Below are 20,495 nucleotides of genomic sequence, written 5' to 3'. Positions count from 1 at the left end.
ATCACTAATTCTTAGGGAATTGCAAATCAAAACCACAATGAGAAACCACTTCATACTCATTAGGATATTATTTTAAAAAAAGAAAAAACCCTAGAATGTTACAAGTGTTGACAAGGATGTAGAGAAAGTGGAACTCTTGTGCACTGTGGATGAGAGTGTAAAATGGTGCAGTCACTCGATGGGGAAAACTATAGCAGTTCCTCAAAAAATTAAAAATAGAATTATCCTGTGATTCAGCAGTTCCTCTTCCAGATATTCACTCAGGAGAATTAAAAGCAGGGATCCAAAGACATATCTATACACCCATGCTCATGAAAGCATTATTTACAATAGCCAAATGGTAGAAACAACCATGTGTCTAAAATGCGCTCTAGCCACACAACGGAATGTTGCTCAGCCTTAAAAAGGCAGGAGATGCTGGCACACTGCCACACAGGTGAACCTTGACGACATTATGCTAAGAGAAATAAGCAGTCGCAAAAGTTCAAGTACTGTGTGATTTCCGCTTACATGGGTTATGTAGGATAGTCAGAAAGGTAAAGACAGGGCAGAATGAGGGTTGCCTGGGGTTGGGGGAAGTGGAGAACGGGGAATTACTGTTTAATAGTACTGAGTTTCCTTCTGGGAAGATGAAAGGATTCTGGAGATGGATGGTGGTGATGGTTGCACAACCATGTGATTGTAGTGAATGTCACTCAGTTATATACGAAATATGCTTAAAATGATGTTTTAAATATATTTTACCACACACAAAAAATGAAGGAACGTTATAGTTAGTTCCTTATCTATCTGTGTGATGAGCCGTGTGAAAAGAAACTCTCTGCTTATGAATGTTTACTTTTTTAAAAAATATTTTATTTTATTGATTTTGCAGAAAGGGGGAGGAACGAGAAGTATCAACTCATAGTTGCTTCACTTTAGTTGTTCATTAATTGCTTGTCATATGTGCCTTGACCATGCCCAGGATTTCGAACTGGCAATCTCAGTGTTCCAGGTTGACGCTCTATCCACTGTGCCACCACAGGCCAGGCTGAATATTTATTCTTTTTAAAAGAACATTTTAAATAGTAACTAGTTATTAAATTCATTTGAAAATGTTTTGACAGTAAAAGAAATCAGATTCATGCAGATTTATTCATTTGTGACTATTTTAGCTTTGTTTTTATTTTTTCCATTATTAGCAAAACTGTTTACAGTTCGATATATTTGAATCAAATATGAGTGTTAATTGAGCTCGCTAATCTTCATGTTTTCTTCTTAGGTTCCGTCTGAGTCCAGCTGCCCGTAATATCCTGGAGACACACTCCCTGGAGGCCAGCCAGGGCACAGCCACCGGGCCCCGGGGCGTCTTCACTAAGGAGTACGTGGGTGCTTTCTGTAATGATCAGTTTTAGTATTTATCATGATCACTTTTTTTCTGAAAGTATTTAAAGAAGAGCTTATTCAGTGTTAAGATTTAAAAGGAAGTTCACTGTTCTTTTTTATTTGTAATTGGTTTTGGTCTATGTAAAATTGTATTCTATGCAAGGGTTGTTTTCTGAATAATTGAGCATTCCTGAAGAACAGTTCTAATTTGGTAACTAAGCCAGATCCTTAGAAGTGGTGATAAATGCAGAAAACTAGAGTGCAGAGTAGTGAAACTTTGTATTATTTTAAAGTTTGTATGACATAACATGCAATCACATTTAAATTTCTAAAACATGGAAACATTTTTAAAAGCAATTTTATTCTTATCTGTTTGGATTTTATTCACTTGTATGATCAAACTGATTTCCATATACCATTGGGTCTCTTCTCGGATTTTCTTTTCTATTAAAATTCCAAATGAATTTTAAATAAATGGTCTAGCCCTACTGGCAGGGTTTGGTAGGGAAACTGGTATTTTTATTGGGATTGTGTCACATTTTAAATTAACTTAGAATTGACATCTTTATGATGTTGAGTCTTCCTTTCTAAGAACACTGATATGTCTTCCCATTTCTTTAAATTTTGTGTCTTTCAAATGTATATAAAAATAGGCCCTGCTCTATTGAAACTTACTCTAACGGGGAAGACAAAGATTAGTGAGATGGGCATATGAACTAATTAAGATTGTATGTGTCACATTCCTATTGGCAGTAGTATCAAAATTTTCAAATTGAGTTAATGTTTTAAACCAGTACGCTATTCCTGTTTGTCTAATTTAAAAGAATTGAGGGCTTGACATATTTAGTAATCTATATCCTTTTAAAAAACAAAGATACCTTTGTTTTACAGAGAAATACAAAGGCAAGTTTATTACCAGTTTAGTTATTTTTTGTTCTAAATGATGTTGTGGATTAGGTTTATTGCATTAGATAGTGATGATAACATATTGAGCAAAATTAACCATGGCATGATTTCCTGGCCATAAGCAAACTAATGTGCACTAAACAGTGATTTAGTAAGTACCCTAATGAAACTCCTAGCTATAGTAAACTTCATAGTTTCTCAATACCATGTGAAAATTATTTTACAGGTTATAAAAATAAGGGTGTGGTTTAATTTATGAATTGTTCGCCTTCCAAATGACAACTTCTGAGAATTAAGTTCTTTTTATTTTTTGTATTTTTCTGAAGTTGGCAACAGGGAGGCAGTCAGACAGACTCCCGCATGTGTCTGACCAGGATCCACCCGGCATGCCCACCAGGGGGCGATGCTCTGCCCATCTGGGGCGACACTCGGCTGCAACCAGAGCCATTCTAGCGCCTGAGGCAGAGGCCACAGAGCCATCCTCAGCGCCCAGGCCAACTTTGCTCCAATGGAGCCTTGGCTGCGGGAGGGGAAGAGAGAGACAGAGAGGAAGGAGAGGGGGAGGGGTGGAGAAGCAGATAGGCGCTTCTCCTGTGTGCCCTGGCCAGGAATCGAACCCGGGACTCCTGCACACCAGGCCGACACTCTACCACTGAGCCAACCGGCCAGGGCCGAGAATTAAGTTCTTTTTTAAAAATAACTATCTATATACCCAATACTATGATAAAATTCTAATCATTGTTTGGTTTTTGAAAATATGAATGTTGTAGGCATGGACAAATAATGTGAATCAGCAGATCAGGTGATAGGCAAGATTCACTTGCCTAGCTGAAATCATTCATTTTGCATTATAGCCTTGACATGTATATGTTTCTGTAGCTTCCTTCCACATCCACCTCCATTTTCTACAAGTTCTATTATTGTTCTCATTGCTAATCATGGCTACCTAACTCCTTCTTATCCCCAGGGATGCTCTCAAGCTTGTCCAGTTGAAACAGATGGGCAAGGTCACTGAATCCAGACCGACCCCCGCCCCTCCCGTGGCTCCCTCCGTACCTCTGCCGTCACAGGCCACAGCCCAGCCATCTTATCCCCGGCCGATGGTCCCACCGGTGTCAACTCCTGGGCAACCTAACGCAGCGGTAATGTCATCTGAATAGATCTTTATTTTTCAGATGGAAGTGAGAGGGAAAATAAACACCATTACTATATGCTTTACAAGTACTTTTAGCAATCTATTTTAGTAGCTGCTAAAAGTGATAAAGACAAAACCCTCCAAATGCTTTTATTTGCACAAACCAGATTTATTTGTACAGTGCTAACTTCCAAAAGGAACATTAGAATTATGATTCAATTTAAATTTACTACAAGTTCTACAACTTTAGTGACATCTATATATGCTGTATAATCATAATTCTTTTCATGTCTTTTTTCTCGGGTGTGGCACTAATAATTGGTAGCTGATACTAGTTCCCTTTTGTGGATGTGTTTTGATTTTTGATGAAGGAAATCGATAGTCTGACTATGAAGAACTATAGAGACTATGGTAACCATTTTTTTCCAGAGGTATGTGCAGTATGACTGTCCTTTTTTTCTCAGCTTGTTCCGGTGCCTCTGTCTGTCTTTCCTAGGTTTCATGTCATTTCCTTAACATCAGAAGAAATGCAGAATAATCGATTTATTTAAAATTGAAAGGGCACTTCAAAAATAAAAAATAGAGACAAGCCTACACTACTTTTTCTAATGGAGAAATATATTTTATTATATTATTTTAAGAGTTGAAAATATACAGTTTTAATAGGAAACATTTTTAATATACATTAATGATTTATGACTACATACATAAAAAGTTTGTAATCAAATCTTATTTTTTTAATTAAATGATTCAAATTAGAAAAATAAACCTTACTTTCAAATTCTTATGGTATATAGGAAGCATTTGTTCCATTTGTTCAGTACTTTGTTTACCTAAAATGATTAGTCAAAAAAGCATTTGTTGGGCCTGGAATGCTGAGGTCGCTGGTTCAAAACCCTGGGCTTACCTGGTCAAGGCACATATGGGAGTTGATGCTTCCTGCTCCTCCCCTCTTCTCTCTCTCTCTCTCTCTCTTTCTCTCTCTCCCCTCCTTCTCTCCTCTCTAAAATGAATAAAGTCTTAAAATAAATAATAATAAAAAAAAAAGCCTGACCAGGTGGTGGCGCAGTGGATAGAGCACTGGACTGGGATGCGGAAGACCCAGGTTCGAGACCCAGAGGTCGCCAGCTTGAGCGTGAGCTCATCTGGTTTGAGCAAAGCGCACCAGCTTGGACCCAAGGTCGCTGGCTCAAGCAAGGGGTTACTCAGTCTTCTGAAGGCCTGCGGTCAAGGCACATATGAGAAAGCAATTAATGAACAACTAAGGTGTCGCAATGCGCAATGAAAAACTAATGATTGATGCTTCTCATCTCTCCGTTCCTGTCTGTCTGTCTCTGTCTATCCCTCACTCTGACTCCCTCTCTGTCTCTGTAAAAAATAATAATAATAATGAAAAAAAAAGAAGAAGAAAGCATTTGTTGAAAAAGAAGTCAGCCGTACTTCCTGCCTCTGTATGGTCCCGAGCTCTTTGTAGCCCAGTCACAGAATGATGTAAAGGGCAGCAAGGGATCAGATGTTCACTAAGTCCATCGTGCTTTTGTTAGAAGTTCAAGGAAGATTTTATTAGGAATAACTTAGTAGATTATCTAGTGTATTGGATTAATTTTTTTCTCCTTAATGTAATTTTTATAAGTAAGAATTTCTTTTTAGTTGGTTGAGTGATTTATTGGCTGCTTCAAGTATTATCAAGAAATGATGTTTAAAAGAAAAGTTGCTTATGGGTAGTATATCTGGTGTGTGTGTGTGTGTGTCTGTGTTCATGTGCTTGCACACATCCATCCATGAGAAATTATTCATGATTTGTTAGATTTCTTTTATCATCTAAACATAGTAAAATGCGAAGTCCCATTCACAACTGAACCTTGAATTTTTCCAGTTTTTTCTATATAATGTTAAAATTCCTCAGATTTCTTACATTCTTTCTTATACTAAGAATTTTTAATAGTACTTTTTCTCTATTAATCTTTAATTGTTATCATAAGTAACTGAGACCTGATTTCTGTTATAAAGTTTGCTTTTTTTCCTTCCATTTATGGTTTAAAGGACAGATTGTTACTTCTTTGCAGGGCACATTCACTGAAATCCCAGCTAGCAATATTCGAAGAGTTATTGCCAAGAGATTGACTGAATCTAAAAGCACTGTACCTCATGCATATGCAACTGCTGATTGTGACCTTGGAGCTGTTCTCAAAGTTAGACAAAAACTGGTCAAAGGTTAGTAAAATTCAATTTACTTAATGCAATACATGTGCTATGAAATCCTTTATAAAATGCATATTGTTGGCTTTTTATCTCAGTTTCATCATTTGCGCATATTTTAGTGCTAGAGAATAAAATTGCTTCTCTTTTCCTCTAAGAAATAAATTGGTTCCATAGTATTGAATAAACTATACTTTTTTGGTTTGATACCTAAACAAAGCAGTCCTTAACATTTTAAATAAAAGTATAAAATCCAAAACTGTTTTAAGAATGTTTTAGGTTATGAGTATGTCTTACATAGCACTCTTTTGGGTACAGGGTTTATTTTTTTAATTTCTTCTTCAAGATGCACTTTAGGTTATGAAATTTGTAATGTTACTCCCAAAAATCAATTAAAAATAAGGTTGCTAAGAGACATCAGATTAAATATGAAGATAACCTGAGAGCTTTTAAAAATTCAAGGAACCAAGTCGAAAGTATTCCAGAGAAAATAATATTCAAAAAGCTAACCCTGGAAGCTTCCCTTATGGATCTCAAATCATCCTTGTTTAGTTATGATAGAGAGGTTATTACGAGAATTCTTGTCCTGGGCCCTTCCTTTCACGAGGCAGAAAATAGTGCTGTTTCTGTGGAGGTGAAGATTGGAGTGTGGGATCTTCACATGGTCCAGGGTTTTTATGTCCTTGTAATTAGGAATTTTGTGGCAAGTCTTCAAAGAGCTCACATGATTTCTGTATTCTATGTGTCTCTGCACCTCCTTTTTATATAAGGTTATGATGTACAACATTCCATAGGTATGTTCCACACTTCTCTCTTTTGTAACAGCATGCACATGAGAATGTTCAGTATTTCCTCACAAACTATTTTCTAGTCTCTTCTTAATAAATGTCACTGACAGTCTCCTTTCTGTATGTTTAAAAATTGCCATAATAATGAGTTAAATTAAAGGAACTTGAAAAATTACCTTTGCACATGTTAGAGTTGGCAGTGCCTATTAGACATATATATAGGTGAGAATGCCATGGAAAATTGGATGTATAAATCTGAAGCTCCAAATACATCAGGATTAAAGGTAGAATTTGGAGGAGTGATCACATAAGTGGTATTAAAACTGTAGAACAGAAAGTTCTCACCTGGAGACATGGCAGCATTCAGAGGAAGAAACGGAAAAGGAGTGAGAGACGGAGTGGAAGGAAACGAGAAGAGACGGTGACAAAGCCAGTGAGAGGAAGTAGGTGAGAAAAGTGTTCAGCGAAAGAACACTAAAATGTGGGAGGTATGGTTGGGGCAGAGGATTTCAGGTCAGGACTAGGGACCTGGGCTCTGCATGTGGAAATAAATCATCAGCAGGTAGGTGGTTTCGGAGGTCTCCACTGGGGGTACCTGCGGATAACATAAAGGGAGAAGGAAACCAAGGGGGGATGAGACGTAAGTGTAACAAGTCCATCAAAGACTAGGGCCACATATTTGAACCCATTTTATATGGGTTGTCATTAGAAGTCTAAGCACTGGAAATCCATTTATATTTCTGTTCCTAAAGGGATTTTTTTTTTTTTTTTTTCCTAAAGGGATTTTAACCAAACAAAAAAAGTGTGTGTCTCTGGAAATTGGAATCAGAAGAGCTATGAATTAAACAAGCAGTCGACAGTTACCATGGCAGTTTGGCAGTATTTATGTTTATGATAATTCATCTAATCTCTTTCTGAAATCTTCAGCATGCCTTTGGAATGAGCTGTTGTCCACACAAAATTTCGTGATGCTGTAATAACAGGATTTGTGATTCCTGCCACATACCATTGACTAGATCTTGATCTTAAAGTCATCTTCTGGAAGCTCTTGCAATGAAGAATCAAGTGTAGTTTACATTTTCTAACACTTTCATACCCACTGGGAGAAGCAAAAGTATAAATCAAATGCCTTAGTTATATCAGCTCTGTGGCGAGGGGTAGGACCTCAGCTTTATCTTAAAATCATCATGTGTACTGGCCGCAAATCAATTCGAATGGATTCACCATAAAACTAGGCAGAAGACCTCATTTTCCTTAATATACCAGAACCTGCGCCAGCATTGCCTCATCTTTGGCATTTGCTGTATCCTGTTTTGTTAACTTAAAAAGCAGATCTTTAACGCAGTGGTCTAAAATTCTCATTGTATATACCCTGTTAGTAAAAATAAGTTTTTGAATCTCCCCCAGATAGGTATTTTTTTCTTTGAAGTGACTACGTGTACCGCTGTTTTAATATAATCAGCATATTATAAAGCATACATGGAATTGTGACATTTGAAAAGGATGAGAAAAAATTGAATCATCTTGTAAACTTCCTGTTCATATACATCACACAGAGACTGTTTGTCTCTTTAGAGAGATAGGGATTGATTCTTTTCTTTCTGATTGTGGCTATAATGTATCTTTCAAGGTCGTGTGTATGAAAACTGAGCAATTTAAAATAATTGTAATCAAGTCCCAGAAGTAAACTTTTATACTCAGTGTTAATAATATTCATCCAGGACTTCTTATAATGCAAGTTTTTCTAATCAGCAGAACCTTATTGAATAAGCAAACAAAGAAAACCCTGTAATGTTTTTTATTGTTTGTCCCTGTAGTCCATAATTTACAAGGTTGAAATCACAGCAGTCAATGTTAAAGTTTACTATGAATGCTAATTTTAATATGCTTGTTTTTCTTTCAGATGACATTAAAGTGTCGGTAAATGATTTTATCATCAAGGCAGCAGCTGTTACCCTTAAAGTAAGTAACAAACCCCAATAATTTTGGCTTTTAAACTAATCTTGTACCTCTGAATTTTTATGATAAATAGAACTATTATTTTTTGTCACAAACATTTTATAATTTTGTTGCTAAAACCATTTTATCATTTGGTCTTTCTCAGTTTTACAGATGAAGAAACCGAGAATCAGCAAGGCTTACAACTAGTTAATTGTAGCAGCATCAAGACCACTTAGCCAATACTGATTGATCCCTGATCTTGTGATAAATATATTTCAGTCATTAGAAATATTATAGTGAACAGAAACCTTCATATTTTCTGATCTCATGGGGCTTATGTTCTGTTTGAAAAAGACAAAGAAATACTACACTGCTCACAAAAATTAGGGGATCAGGGAAGGTGCAGGTACTCCAGTACTTTCAGCCTTTTGTATAGTGCATTTTCACCAATGACATAAAAGTTGGTTTTGCATCTAATTTGCATAATCAAACAACTTTCTTTTACTTGTCATTTGCTTTTCTGATATTCTTGTTTAATAAAAAACTCAAATGCTTCTTTTTTTTTAATCACTTCATATTTATTTTAAAACATCCCCTAATTTTTGTGAGCAGTGCGTGTGTCAGATAGTGAAAGTGCTGAGGTGAGGAAGGTTACGGACCCAGAATAACAAGGGGTGTTATTTTCGAAAGGAAGGCCTCTCTGGCAAGGTGGTAATTGAGACAGGCTGCAGAAAGAGAGGACATGAGCCAACTAGATAGAGTTGTGCTAGGTTATTCCAGACAGAGGGACCAGCAAGCAGAGGGGCTGTAAGGAGTAGATTGTCATTTGAGACGTAGTGCTGAGGATGCGGTGTGCCTAGAGTACATTAGCAAGAGCAGAGGATGGGACATGAGATTACGTGAGGCTTTGGTGGCCATGGGAAGGACTAGGGATTTAGAATGAACGAGAAGGAAGTCTTTGGAGGGTTTTGAGCAAAGGACTAGGACGATCTGACTCAGACTTTAAATAGAAAGAGGGCAGACTGCTGTGGCTGCTGTACGGAGCACGGCCTGTGGAGAGGCGGGGGAAGCCATGAGCTCTCCTGGGGGGCTGTGCAGAGGGCCAGTGCTGTAGACGAGGGTGGCCGCCGTGAAACGGCTGGAGTAGAGGTTTGGGTCACAGGACAAAAATAGAGCTGACAGGATTTGCTGATGGACTGATGGGATGTGGGTCCTCAGACAAGGAAGGATGATGATTTTGGCCCAAGCAATAGGAGGCATGGCGTTTCCCATGTACTCAGATTGGGAAAAGAGACAAGTGCCGGTGTGAGGCAGGGAGTCTCGAGGGTGCTTTTGGACCTGGTATGAAGTTGAGAAGCCTAACACTGTCCCAGGGGAGGTGGCAGGAAGGCAGGTGGTCTGACCAGAAATGTGAGTCTGAAACTCAGGCTTCCTGGCGTGCTGCTCAGCACCATTGTCTCCCATGCCTTCTTTGTATAACAGGGCTGCTTTCTGTGTCACCGCTTAGTGAGTGCTGTATTTAATGTACATGTACGAGGAGTCTGTTTCTACTCCCTGAACAGTGAGTTTAAGGGCATTGCCTTTTCAGCTGTTCATATCTAAATGTTTATATCGCTTTTGTCTTTTGACCAAATAATATTTTGAATTACATTAATAATTTTCTCATTATGAGTTAGGCTTGCCCTCCTTAAGTGGTCATTAGCCGTTTGTTAATATTTAATTTCATAATTTTGTATCAGGAGCCATAGTAATTGTACTTTAAATTTTGTGCTAGCTTCTTCAGCCTTTTCCTTTTTTTTGAATCAATGACTTCATCAAAATAAATTTGGGCACTTTTTTCCTTTCCTTTCTCTGTGACTTTTCCAATATTGTAAAGATTTTTATTTCTTAAAGTTTTATAGAATTCACCAGTAAAAATTTCTGAGTTCTATTTTGAGGAGGGAACGCTGATAACTTTCTCATTTCTTTCCCCATAATTATTGAGCTGTTTAAATTTCAACTTTTTCTTGAGTCAGTCTTGGAAATTCATATAGTCCCAGAAAATCATTTATTTCATCTGGGTTCCCAAACTTATTAGCCTAGAGTTGTTTACATTTGCTTCTTATGATTATATTAATGTCTTCAGTGCCTGGGGGTTTTCTGAACTCTGTCTCACTTTTATTATTGTATATTTATACTCTCCTTTTATATTGTTTCATTATGTATTCCTTCATTTCCTTAGATTTATTTTGGTTAGAGATATTTTGTTAGAAAACTTGAATGTATAATTTATTATAATTTTATTAATAAGATTATTTAGATTATAAATTTTCTTTTGAGTGCAATTTAGGTTATGTCCCATTGGTTTTTTGTTGCACAGCTGTCTAATTAAATTTATTTGCCAAGTATTTTTCATTTTTGAGGGTTGTTTTGTTTGTTTTGTTTTACTTTACCCTTATCATTAAAGAATTTTAAATCTTCTAAGAGGTTGGGACTCCATTCATTATTTGGACATAACAGTTGAGTGCACAAGCTGAGCCTTAAAAGGTGGAGAAGAGGCTAAAGGGAGAGGAGCATAGTGGCAGGAGAGGCCTCAGTGAGGTGGGCCTCGTCCAGGGGGCGTGGGCAGAGTGTTTACATTACACCCTGGGGACCTGGTTTGAGTGTTTACATTCTGACTCAGGTCCTACCCTGTAGAAAGCATAGAACTTTTGAGAAATTTGTTTCTGATGACTATTTTTCAGCATTTTCTGCTAATTTTACATTATCAGTGCACCTTGTTTCCAATCATTTAATTATTTCACCTGGGTTTTCATTCTCAGTGTAGTTGTATATATATTAAATATATACATGCTCCCATATAGGACATATATGTTTATGAAGCTAGACAATCTATCGTAAGAAAGGCCCTTTTTAATGACCTGCTGGTGTCTCCCAGAGCTGTGCTGAAAAGTCAGGTGTCCTTCGTGCTGAAAAGGAATGTGGGTGAATTAATTCCCCATCTTCCCTCTCTTTCTTCTCACTGTCATTGGTCAAATGTGAAGGAAGTAAAAGATTATGTAGTTTCTAGCAATCAGGTTTAACAAAGGAAGCTTTTTTGCTTAATCGTGTTGTAAAGAGATCAAAATATGTATATCAGAATTTTCTCAAGCTTGCTTCAGAAAGATGGTATGCTTAATTATTTTTCCCAAACATAAAAGCTATTTAATACAGAAATCCAAATCATTTTTTAAACTCAATTTTTATTTTCTTCTGTATAGCTACATTCACTTTCAAACATGCATAATAATGTTAGTTATTTTTCTGAAATCGCCTTGGTCTAAAGCTGCTTCTTTAGGAACATGTTTTTCTGTTTCTGTCTTCTAGCAAATGCCAAGTGTTAATGTAAGCTGGGATGGAGAGGGCCCGAAGCAGCTGCCCTGTATTGACATTTCAGTGGCTGTGGCAACAGATAAAGGTTTAATCACACCAATCATAAAAGATGCTGCTGCTAAGGGTATACGGGAAATCGCTGACTCTGTGAAGGTATGTACGCCTTGTAAGAAATACTGTGCTTTCAAAATGTTGGGATTTACTTTATGATAAAGTCTTGACATGCTCTAGTCACTGTGATCGATATGTATATAATTACTTATGTAGACAGCTGTGTGAGTGTGTGTACATATGTATGTATGTATGTCTTTTCAAGTGTTTGTCATTTGGATATATGGTGTTTTAAGAGTTTATCCATGTACGACCCATTTTAAGAACACTAAACATTGAAAATTTCAGAAATAACATACAAATAAATTAGGGTCAACTGTGTTCAAGTTATAGATGAATACTTTACTTCCCAAAGTCTAAAATTCAACTTTAAAGATATTTTAAATAGATTTTTAGAGTTAAAACTGAAACTGTTTCTTTGAAAGTGGTAGCAGACCTTACTATTAACATCATTTTATTCTAAAATGTTTCATTTTCTCTCTAGAAGTGGGGCCACTAAAAGTACTTATTAGTATTCGGAAAGCAAAATCATTTTATTTTTCTTGGGTTTTTTTAAAAGCAGATAGGTAGTTTTATTATAGAAGAATCTGATTTCACTAAAAATGTCACTTTGAATAAGCAGGAACACAGGCAGTAGGTCAGTGTTGACAGCCTCAGTCATTTCTAAGAGATTACTGGGCGGCAGAAATGTCATAGTGTTAGCATTGAAAATTTCAGATTCATTTAGACAAGTGATTGTTTTTTCATTTACCAAAGACAACTTGTATCTATAGTGGTAGAGCAAGTTCTGCGGAGGATTAAAAGTAGAAGGTAAGATTTCTGTGGGAAGCCGATGCTATATAACGTGTGGACCTACTTACCTAAAACAGATAAATGCAAGGCAGTCTAGTGTAAAAGGCACACTCTCGGGATTTTAGAGTAAGATACAATTAATGGTGAGCCTAATAGAATTGTCATTTTAAAATCTTTCTTCACTTGTCTTTGAAAAGATTTATAGACTGTGTTTTTATAGATAAAAATGCAACTGTCTTTTATAATTGAGAGGTGGTATTAATTTGGCCAATTTAAAAGTCAAAGCAATAGAGTTTGTTTTACTAGACTAGCACATACCTTTTATTCATTAGGGGTTTTCAGCAGCATGGAGAATGTATGTATTTTAGTGTTTTTGTGAAGTTGAAATGGGATTGAATTTAATCATAGTGTTAGCATTTTCTTAACCTTTATATGTATTAAATTTTAAAATTTTACAATTATAGGATGTTTTCTTTGATTCTGACCAATTTATCAATTTCACTACTGTAATTAATAAATAGTTCTTAAAGTAGCCGTGTTAGCCTTCTGTCTCCCTTCCATCCTGAAAGAACCAGAGTTGAGGTGGTGATAAGGAAGCAGTGTGAGCAGCCTCCCCGCGGTGGGAGGGCAGTCCTGCTAACCCTTTGAGGGTCCCAGGGTCCCTGGTTGTCCTTCAGTGCTCCCTGTCACTCCCAGCAGCTCTTAAGGTTGCTGTGCTCTAGCTTCCCATCTGCGCTTCTCAGTCTCCCTGCTTCTCTCTGCCCCCCTGTATCTGTCATCAACACTTTTATTCTTGTGACACACCCAACATGAGGCTGTTTCATAGAATTCTGTTAGCTCAGTATTATAGCTGGAACCTAATCATCCCCATTTTAAACTTGAGGATGCTGAGTTGAACACCTTTAAGAAATTTGCCCAAGGTGATGCATTTAGAAAGCAGAAGTGGGGATTTATTTAAATCCAGCCATTTCTCCCTTCAGATGCCACTTTCTTGGGCCTTCTGTTGCTTCCAAAGCTAAAATAGTTTCCTGCCTTACCCTGTTTTATTGTCTTTATATGGTTTATCAGTCTTTGAAATTACCTTATCTATTGACTGTCTGTGTTCCCTCATATCTCACATTGACTATCTTGTTTATTGCCACATAGTCAATTCTAGAAGAATGCTTGGAAGATAGTTAATGAAATTTTTTTTTAATTTTCAATAAAAACTGTTACTGAAATTTATTTTCCAAGGTGTCTGTGGGTTCCTGGAAATGCATCCGTGGACTCCAGGTTAAAACACCTACTATTTACTTCTTGACCCTCAGTAACCCAAGGATATCAGTGTGTGGTGCTAAAGGCATGTCTCAGCCAAGTTCAAGTTTGTACTCCCTAACAGAGTAATGTAGCAACATGCCTTAGGTCCCACACTGTTCTTAATTCTACATTAATTATAGCAGTTTTAAAAGGCAGAGGTAAAGTGTACCTCATTAGTACCCAGTGTAATTTTTGAATGAGTCAATAAGACATATGATATATTTTAAAAGTATTTGCTAGTCATCTTGCATTATATCCTTTCAGCTGCATGCTTTATGTAACAACTGCTTTGATATGAAGTTCATATTTTCACATTACCAGGAAAAGACAATGAGCAGTCTTTAGGAATTTTTAGAACCAACAGGCCTCCTCAGAGTCTATTTTTTATTTTAGGCTCTTAGAGTTCATTGATAAGAATATCCTACTGATGTATTTAGAGTCTACAGAGATCTTTTTTAAGTGTATTATGTGTGCCAGCAATCTAGTTTTTGAAACGAACATGCTTTTTATTTGTTTTAGTGTGGTAGCTCATCAGGATATGTGGAGATCATCTGCCTTTAAAGAAATGCCTTTCAGAGTCCTTATGATATGAGCCTGTTCAAATCATGTGGACAGTTGTGTTGCTTACGGCAGGAAGGAACCCTTGTAGGTTGTTCTCTCTACTTTTGATGCTCCGTGGCTCTCCAAGTCTGTCTCTTCCGTTTTCAGTCTGCTTTCAGTAGCTTCATGTGTCACTGTAGCCGCATAGTTTGTACAAATCTGGAGTTGTTTACTTGCACTAAGGCACAGCAATACATCAAGATCGTTTTTAGATTTTTAAAGAATGTTTTATTTTTCAAAATTAAAATCATCTATGGTTTAAAATTAAACGTTATTAACAGTGATTGAAACTGTATTTATGTTAGCTATATAGTACAGAACATTTAGTAAGCCCTGGGTTTACTTCATCTACCCAAATGACAATAGTTTTCCTCTTCTCATGAAGTAATTCAGTATTAAGTTTTCATATGTAATGACTCAACCTCTGCTTCCTTGCTTTGAAGCATTGAAAAATAAAAAATTAACAGAAGAGTGGTTCATTGCAGATGTTAAAGGCACTCTCAAGGTATCTGTGTTTCCTTCTGTAAGTTTTTAATATCAGTATTGTCAGGAGTGATATAAAATTACTGCATTCTAATATTCTGTGTGGCAGTGCATATCAGACTAGGTCATTCAGGAACTGCTTTAGCTATGGGATCAAGAACCAGAATAATGTCCATTTTCTGGGGCTTAGTAATTCTGCTTCTGAGAATGTATATGAAATCATTCAGTAGAAACCAGTGAACCAAATTATGACACTGGGGAAATGACTAAGTGAATTCTGGCAGATGCAGTCTTTAGAATGTTAAGCAGACATTTAAAAATTGTTTATAAAAAGTAACACAAAAGATGCTTATAAAATTGAAAAGTGAAGTATAAAGTTCTGGGGTTTTTTTTAACGACTGTCTGAAATTATGTCTGTTATGGGTAAAAAAAAGAGGCAAAAACTGATATGGTGGTTTTGGGTTACTTGAAAATACTAGATTAAGAATGGCTTCATCTAATATTTATGAGAAATAATTTTATGGAAAAAACAACTAAGACATTCTGCATAGTAATGGTGTATAAGGTAACTCCTGTATTTGAAGACTTTATAAAGGAAAGTGATTTTTCTAGAGTTTTGATTAACATCTTTAGTTTCTTTAGATTATCTGTGTTCTATCTTGTTCATGTTTTAGAGAAAATTTTGTCTACATCTTTATAAAGTCAAATCAAAACATAACAGATGAGCCTGTACCCTGTGCCGATGTGTCAGGGGACAGATTCCCTGTCCTCTGTGGAACATAATGCCACTTTACATGCTTGTGTGTGTTTCCACAGACTCTGTCCAAGAAAGCACGAGATGGGAAATTGTTACCTGAAGAATACCAAGGAGGATCGTTCAGGTAAAATTTAAACTCTGATTATCAGTAGCATCAAACAGATGTAAGACTTATAATGTCCATGTTAACCTGTTTTATTAATTTTCTGAAACCTTTTTAATTTAAGCTAAACACTAAATACATTAAATATCTGTGTTTAGATAACAACATGTGTGAAAATATTCTTCAGACACATCAGATTTTTATATCAAATATTCTTCAGACACATCAGATTTTAGGGCAGGGATCGGGAACCTTTTTGGCTGAGAGAGCCATAAATGCCACATATTTTAAAATGTAATTCCATGAGAGCCATACAATGACCCACGTACGTTACACATTATCCAATAAAAATTTGGTGTTGTCCTGGAGGACAGCCGTGATTGGCTCCAGCCACCCGCAACCATGAACATGAGCAGTAGGAAATGAATGGATTGTAATACATGAGAATGTTTTATATTTTTAACATTATTTTTTTTATTATTAAAGATTTGTCTGCGAGCCAGATGCAGCCATCAAAAGAGCCACATCTGGCTCGTGAGCCAGAGGTTCCGACCCCTGCTTTAGGGTTAGCTAGATAACTCATTCAAATATTCATGGAATGACAGTTTGATGTTTTTTAAAGAATATATAAATACAGTAGATTTATAAACCTCAATTATTTTTTTTTCTACCTGTGGTCTCTTATAAAGTACTTTGGGGAAAATGTTAACACTGAAACCCTTCAGTTATTATCAGCTCTTGTTTTGTTTAAGTGTAACTTACACACAGTAAAGTACACTGAGTGTAGCTTGAATGTTTTATAAAATAAATTTGTGGAAGAAACCAAAGCAGAATATACTCTCTCAACTCTTCCTAATAATCAGCCCCTTAAAGGGAACCACTGTTCTCAAATCACCATTGAGTTGTTTTGATAGCTTTAATCTTTATGTAAATATACATTCTTAGTGTCTGGCATTTTCACCCATCATTAATGTCCGTGAGATTAACTATGTTGTGGGTGAAGCAGTCATTTATCTGTTGTTATTGCTGTATCTAGTAGCATGTAGTATGCTTTAAAATGATGCCAGTATCAGTTTTACTCTTGGGCATTGTGATGTTCAGAGTTTGGTGCTAGTACAAGTAATGGTGCTATGAACATTTTATTAGTGTCTTATCATGATTGTATGTATATATACGTATTTTTGTTGTATACACTGAAAGTAGAATTGCTGGATTAAAAGCGTTAGCAGGTACTTCCAAACAATTTTCCAAAATGGTTATACAAATTTATACTTAACAGTGTATGAGAATTTCCATTAGTAATGTTAAGTTTTAAATTTTAACAGTTCTCGCAGTATATAGTGGTACGCCTAGGGGTCAGAGAAATGCAGGTTAATGATGTTGAAACAGTTTGCATTTTTCTGTCATCCATGAGTGGCTATCTGAAAACTCATCAGATAAAGTACCTGTTGAAGTCTCCTGTCTATTTTTAAAAATGATCTGTAGGAATTCTTATTTCCAGATACACAAATCTTTGTAGGATATACATTATTTCAAATACTGTTTCCTACCCTGTTGCCTTGCCTTTGGAGCTTTCTTAGTGGTGTTTTTAAATAAAGTCCTGTTTATCAGTATTTTTCTTGATAGTTGGTCCTTGTTTTCTGTTGGAAATTATAGCCTTAAAGAATCATGAAGTTATTCTTCTATGTTATCTTCTAGAACAGCGATTCTCAACCTGTGGGTCGCAACCCCGGCGGGGGTCGAACCACCAAAACACAGGGGTCGCCTAAAGCCAGCGGAAATACATATTGGCTTTAGGCGACCCCTGTGTTTTGGTCGTTCGACCCCCGCCGGGGTCACGACCCACAGGTTGAGAACCGCTGTTCTAGAAGCTTTATAACTTTTCCCATTTAGATCATTATCCATCTAAAATTGGATTTTGTTTATTGTGAGAAGATAAAGGTCAAAATTCTCCTTTTCTCCCTCATGTGGATATAATATTGACTGTCATATATTGAAAAGATTACTGCTTCTCCATAGCCTCAAAAAGGTGACCGTATCTGTCTGTTCCAGTCTGTTTCTCTGTTCTTTCTTCTTTTCAAATGGCCTGTCTGTCTACCCCTTGCTCAATACCACTAAGCTATAACTTTTTTTTTTTTCTGAAGTGAGAAGCAGGGAGGCAGAGACATAGGCTCCCGTATGCGCCCACCTGGGATCCACTCGGCATGCCCACTAGGGGGCAATGCTCTTCCCATCTGGGCCATTGCTCTGTTGGAACCAGAGCCATTCTAGTACCTGAGGCACAGGCTATGGATCCATCCTCAGTGCCCGAGCCAACTTTGCTCCAGTGGAGCCTTGGCTGCAGAAGAGGAAGAGAGAAAAAGGAGAGGGGGAAGGATGGAGAAGCAGATGGGCACTTCTTCTGTGTGCCCTGGCCAGGAATTGAACCTAGGATTTCCACATGCCAGGCCAACGCTCTACCGCTGGCCAGGGCTCCAAGCTATGACTTTTGATACCAGTAGTGAAAGTCTGCCAGTTTTGTTAACTTTCTTTCAAAACAAATTTTAGAATCAACTTGTTATTGGTCTTGCACACACCAAGTCTTACTGGGGTTTTGATTGGGATTGCATCAACTTTTTTCATTAGTTTGCAAATTGACATTTATATAAGAAGCATTGAGTCTTCCAGTGACTTAGCTAAATTTACTTAATCTGACTAGTTTATCTGTACAGTGTTAGATTTTCTATGTATAAAATCAGTTTATTTGTAAATAATGACAGTTTTATGTTTTTTAGCCTTTGCACCTTACATTTCTTTTTCTTGCCATATGCCACTGCTACAACTTCTAGTTTAGTGCTGAATAGATGTTTATGTTAGTATTTGTATGTGTTGATATTTGATACACCGTTGTTGATACTGTTGTCTTTGGTCTATGAATGACTTGGTATGTGGGCTGTAGCGCGGTTTTGAGTGGACTAACATTTGCTTGGGGAAAGTCTTCCTTGACTGATGACATGCACCTTCAGAGCTTTCTGTTTCCTCTAGTATTTCCAACTTGGGGATGTTTGGCATCGATGAATTTACCGCAGTGATCAACCCTCCGCAGGCCTGCATTTTGGCCGTTGGAAGGTTCCGGCCTGTGCTGAAGCTGACCCAGGACGAGGAGGGGAACGACAGACTGCAGCAGCGCCAGCTCATCACAGTCACAATGTCGAGTGACGGCCGAGTAGTAGATGACGAACTAGCTACCAGGTTCCTAGAAACTTTTAAAGCAAACCTGGAGAATCCTATGCGACTGGCTTAGTTCTCAAAGATAGAATTGGTAGCCAGAAACATGTACTATACAAAAACAAGTGAGGTATTTAAGTGTGAAGTGGATGAAACGTGTATTTATTTAAGGTGAAAGAGTTTGACCTGAGTTGTCTTTATCTGCAATGTGGGTTTAATGTTGTAGAAATAAATGATAACAAACTGTAACTAATAAAAGAAAGAACATTTTAGTCAGATCTTAACCTTGGTGCTGTACAAAAGGGGGTGTTAAAGTCGATGCCAAGTAAATTATATGTTTGGCTCCTCGGAGCATCTTAGAATTTTAGAATATATGATAAATTGTATACTCATAAAGTTGTTACAGTTCTACTTAATTGTGTTGGATTGGATGTGGTCTTCAAAATAACATCCGTTAGGTTAGCAGTGGGACCTCACTTCTACGAGCACTGCTGTAGATATACTTGAACAATTTAATATGTACAGAAGTTTATTCTGGATAATAGTAAGTAAAGAAGCATCACATTGTATTAGGGGTTGTGGCAACATTATTGAACTTTTTATGTGTATATATATATAAAGCCATATGTTTTAGAGTGCTTTCTATAAGTCTTTTTACTCCTGTGACACTGTGAACTTCTCAAGAGGAAGAATTAAAAAATAAAAAATGAAGAGAGACCAAAAAAATGTGTTTGTTTCAAAGGTAAACTATAGTTTAAATATCTAAAGCCTCAGAAATAACTGCTCACCTCCATACTAAGTTGGAATATATTAAAATAAATTATGCTGTTTTCTACCAAACATTTTAAGTTAGCGTTGCTTTGAACACAAAATGTTTTTCTTAATGCATTTTAATCAAGTTTGTATTATGCAATAAGATGTGAGAAATTGAAAAAATTTTATTGTGTTTTAAATGTTAGCACACAGAAGTTTAGTGAAACCTTGAGGTGGATTAGTCATTTCCCTGGAACACTTAAAGGAAACTCTACAGGAAGAAAGGAGGAATTTAGGGTTAAGACATTAGGGAAACAATGGGTATGGAATTATAAAGAGAGCAGAAAAGAGGCTTGTGAAGCGAGAACTCTCCTTGTTATTCCACTGATGATATGAAATGTTCACTAATCATTATAAAGGTGAGAAGAGTGTTTGTTTTTTTAAACAGTTCTGCTGTAGCTGGCAACATTGTTATACCAAAATCGTATGGTAATTTAACTCACCAGTCACAGAAAGGCTCCTGTTAGTGTCCGCTGATGGGAATCGCCTAAAGAAAAACTGTGTGACATCAGAGATGTGGCGACTGCACACACTCTAAGAAAAGAGCCTTCTAGAATTAGAGCCCCAGGCTATCGATTGCTAAGAAAATGCTTAATCCAGTTACTCAGTTTCAACAAGCTGTTTTTAAAAATAGTCAACTTTTGTCAT

At 36.8% G+C, this 20,495-nt stretch overlaps 1 protein-coding gene across 1 annotated transcript in view; it reads left to right on the top strand.

Annotated features, from left to right (window-relative positions):
• PDHX (pyruvate dehydrogenase complex component X) overlaps positions 1-19,864 on the top strand; it is a 57,484-nt gene extending 37,620 nt beyond the window's left edge. The window contains exons 5-11 of the mRNA XM_066363395.1: positions 1,262-1,360; positions 3,239-3,413; positions 5,473-5,620; positions 8,297-8,355; positions 11,680-11,838; positions 15,784-15,848; positions 18,852-19,864. Coding sequence (XP_066219492.1) covers positions 1,262-1,360; positions 3,239-3,413; positions 5,473-5,620; positions 8,297-8,355; positions 11,680-11,838; positions 15,784-15,848; positions 18,852-19,110 — 964 coding nt within the window. The 3' untranslated portion in view covers positions 19,111-19,864. The remainder of the gene's footprint in view (positions 1-1,261; positions 1,361-3,238; positions 3,414-5,472; positions 5,621-8,296; positions 8,356-11,679; positions 11,839-15,783; positions 15,849-18,851) is intronic.
• Positions 19,865-20,495: the final 631 nt, after the last annotated feature.

Source organism: Saccopteryx leptura, chromosome 1 (assembly GCF_036850995.1).
Source record: "Saccopteryx leptura isolate mSacLep1 chromosome 1, mSacLep1_pri_phased_curated, whole genome shotgun sequence".
Lineage (NCBI taxonomy): Eukaryota > Metazoa > Chordata > Mammalia > Chiroptera > Emballonuridae > Saccopteryx > Saccopteryx leptura.
Note: the sequence above shows the minus strand (reverse complement) of the source record. Positions and strands in the feature narration are given on the sequence as shown.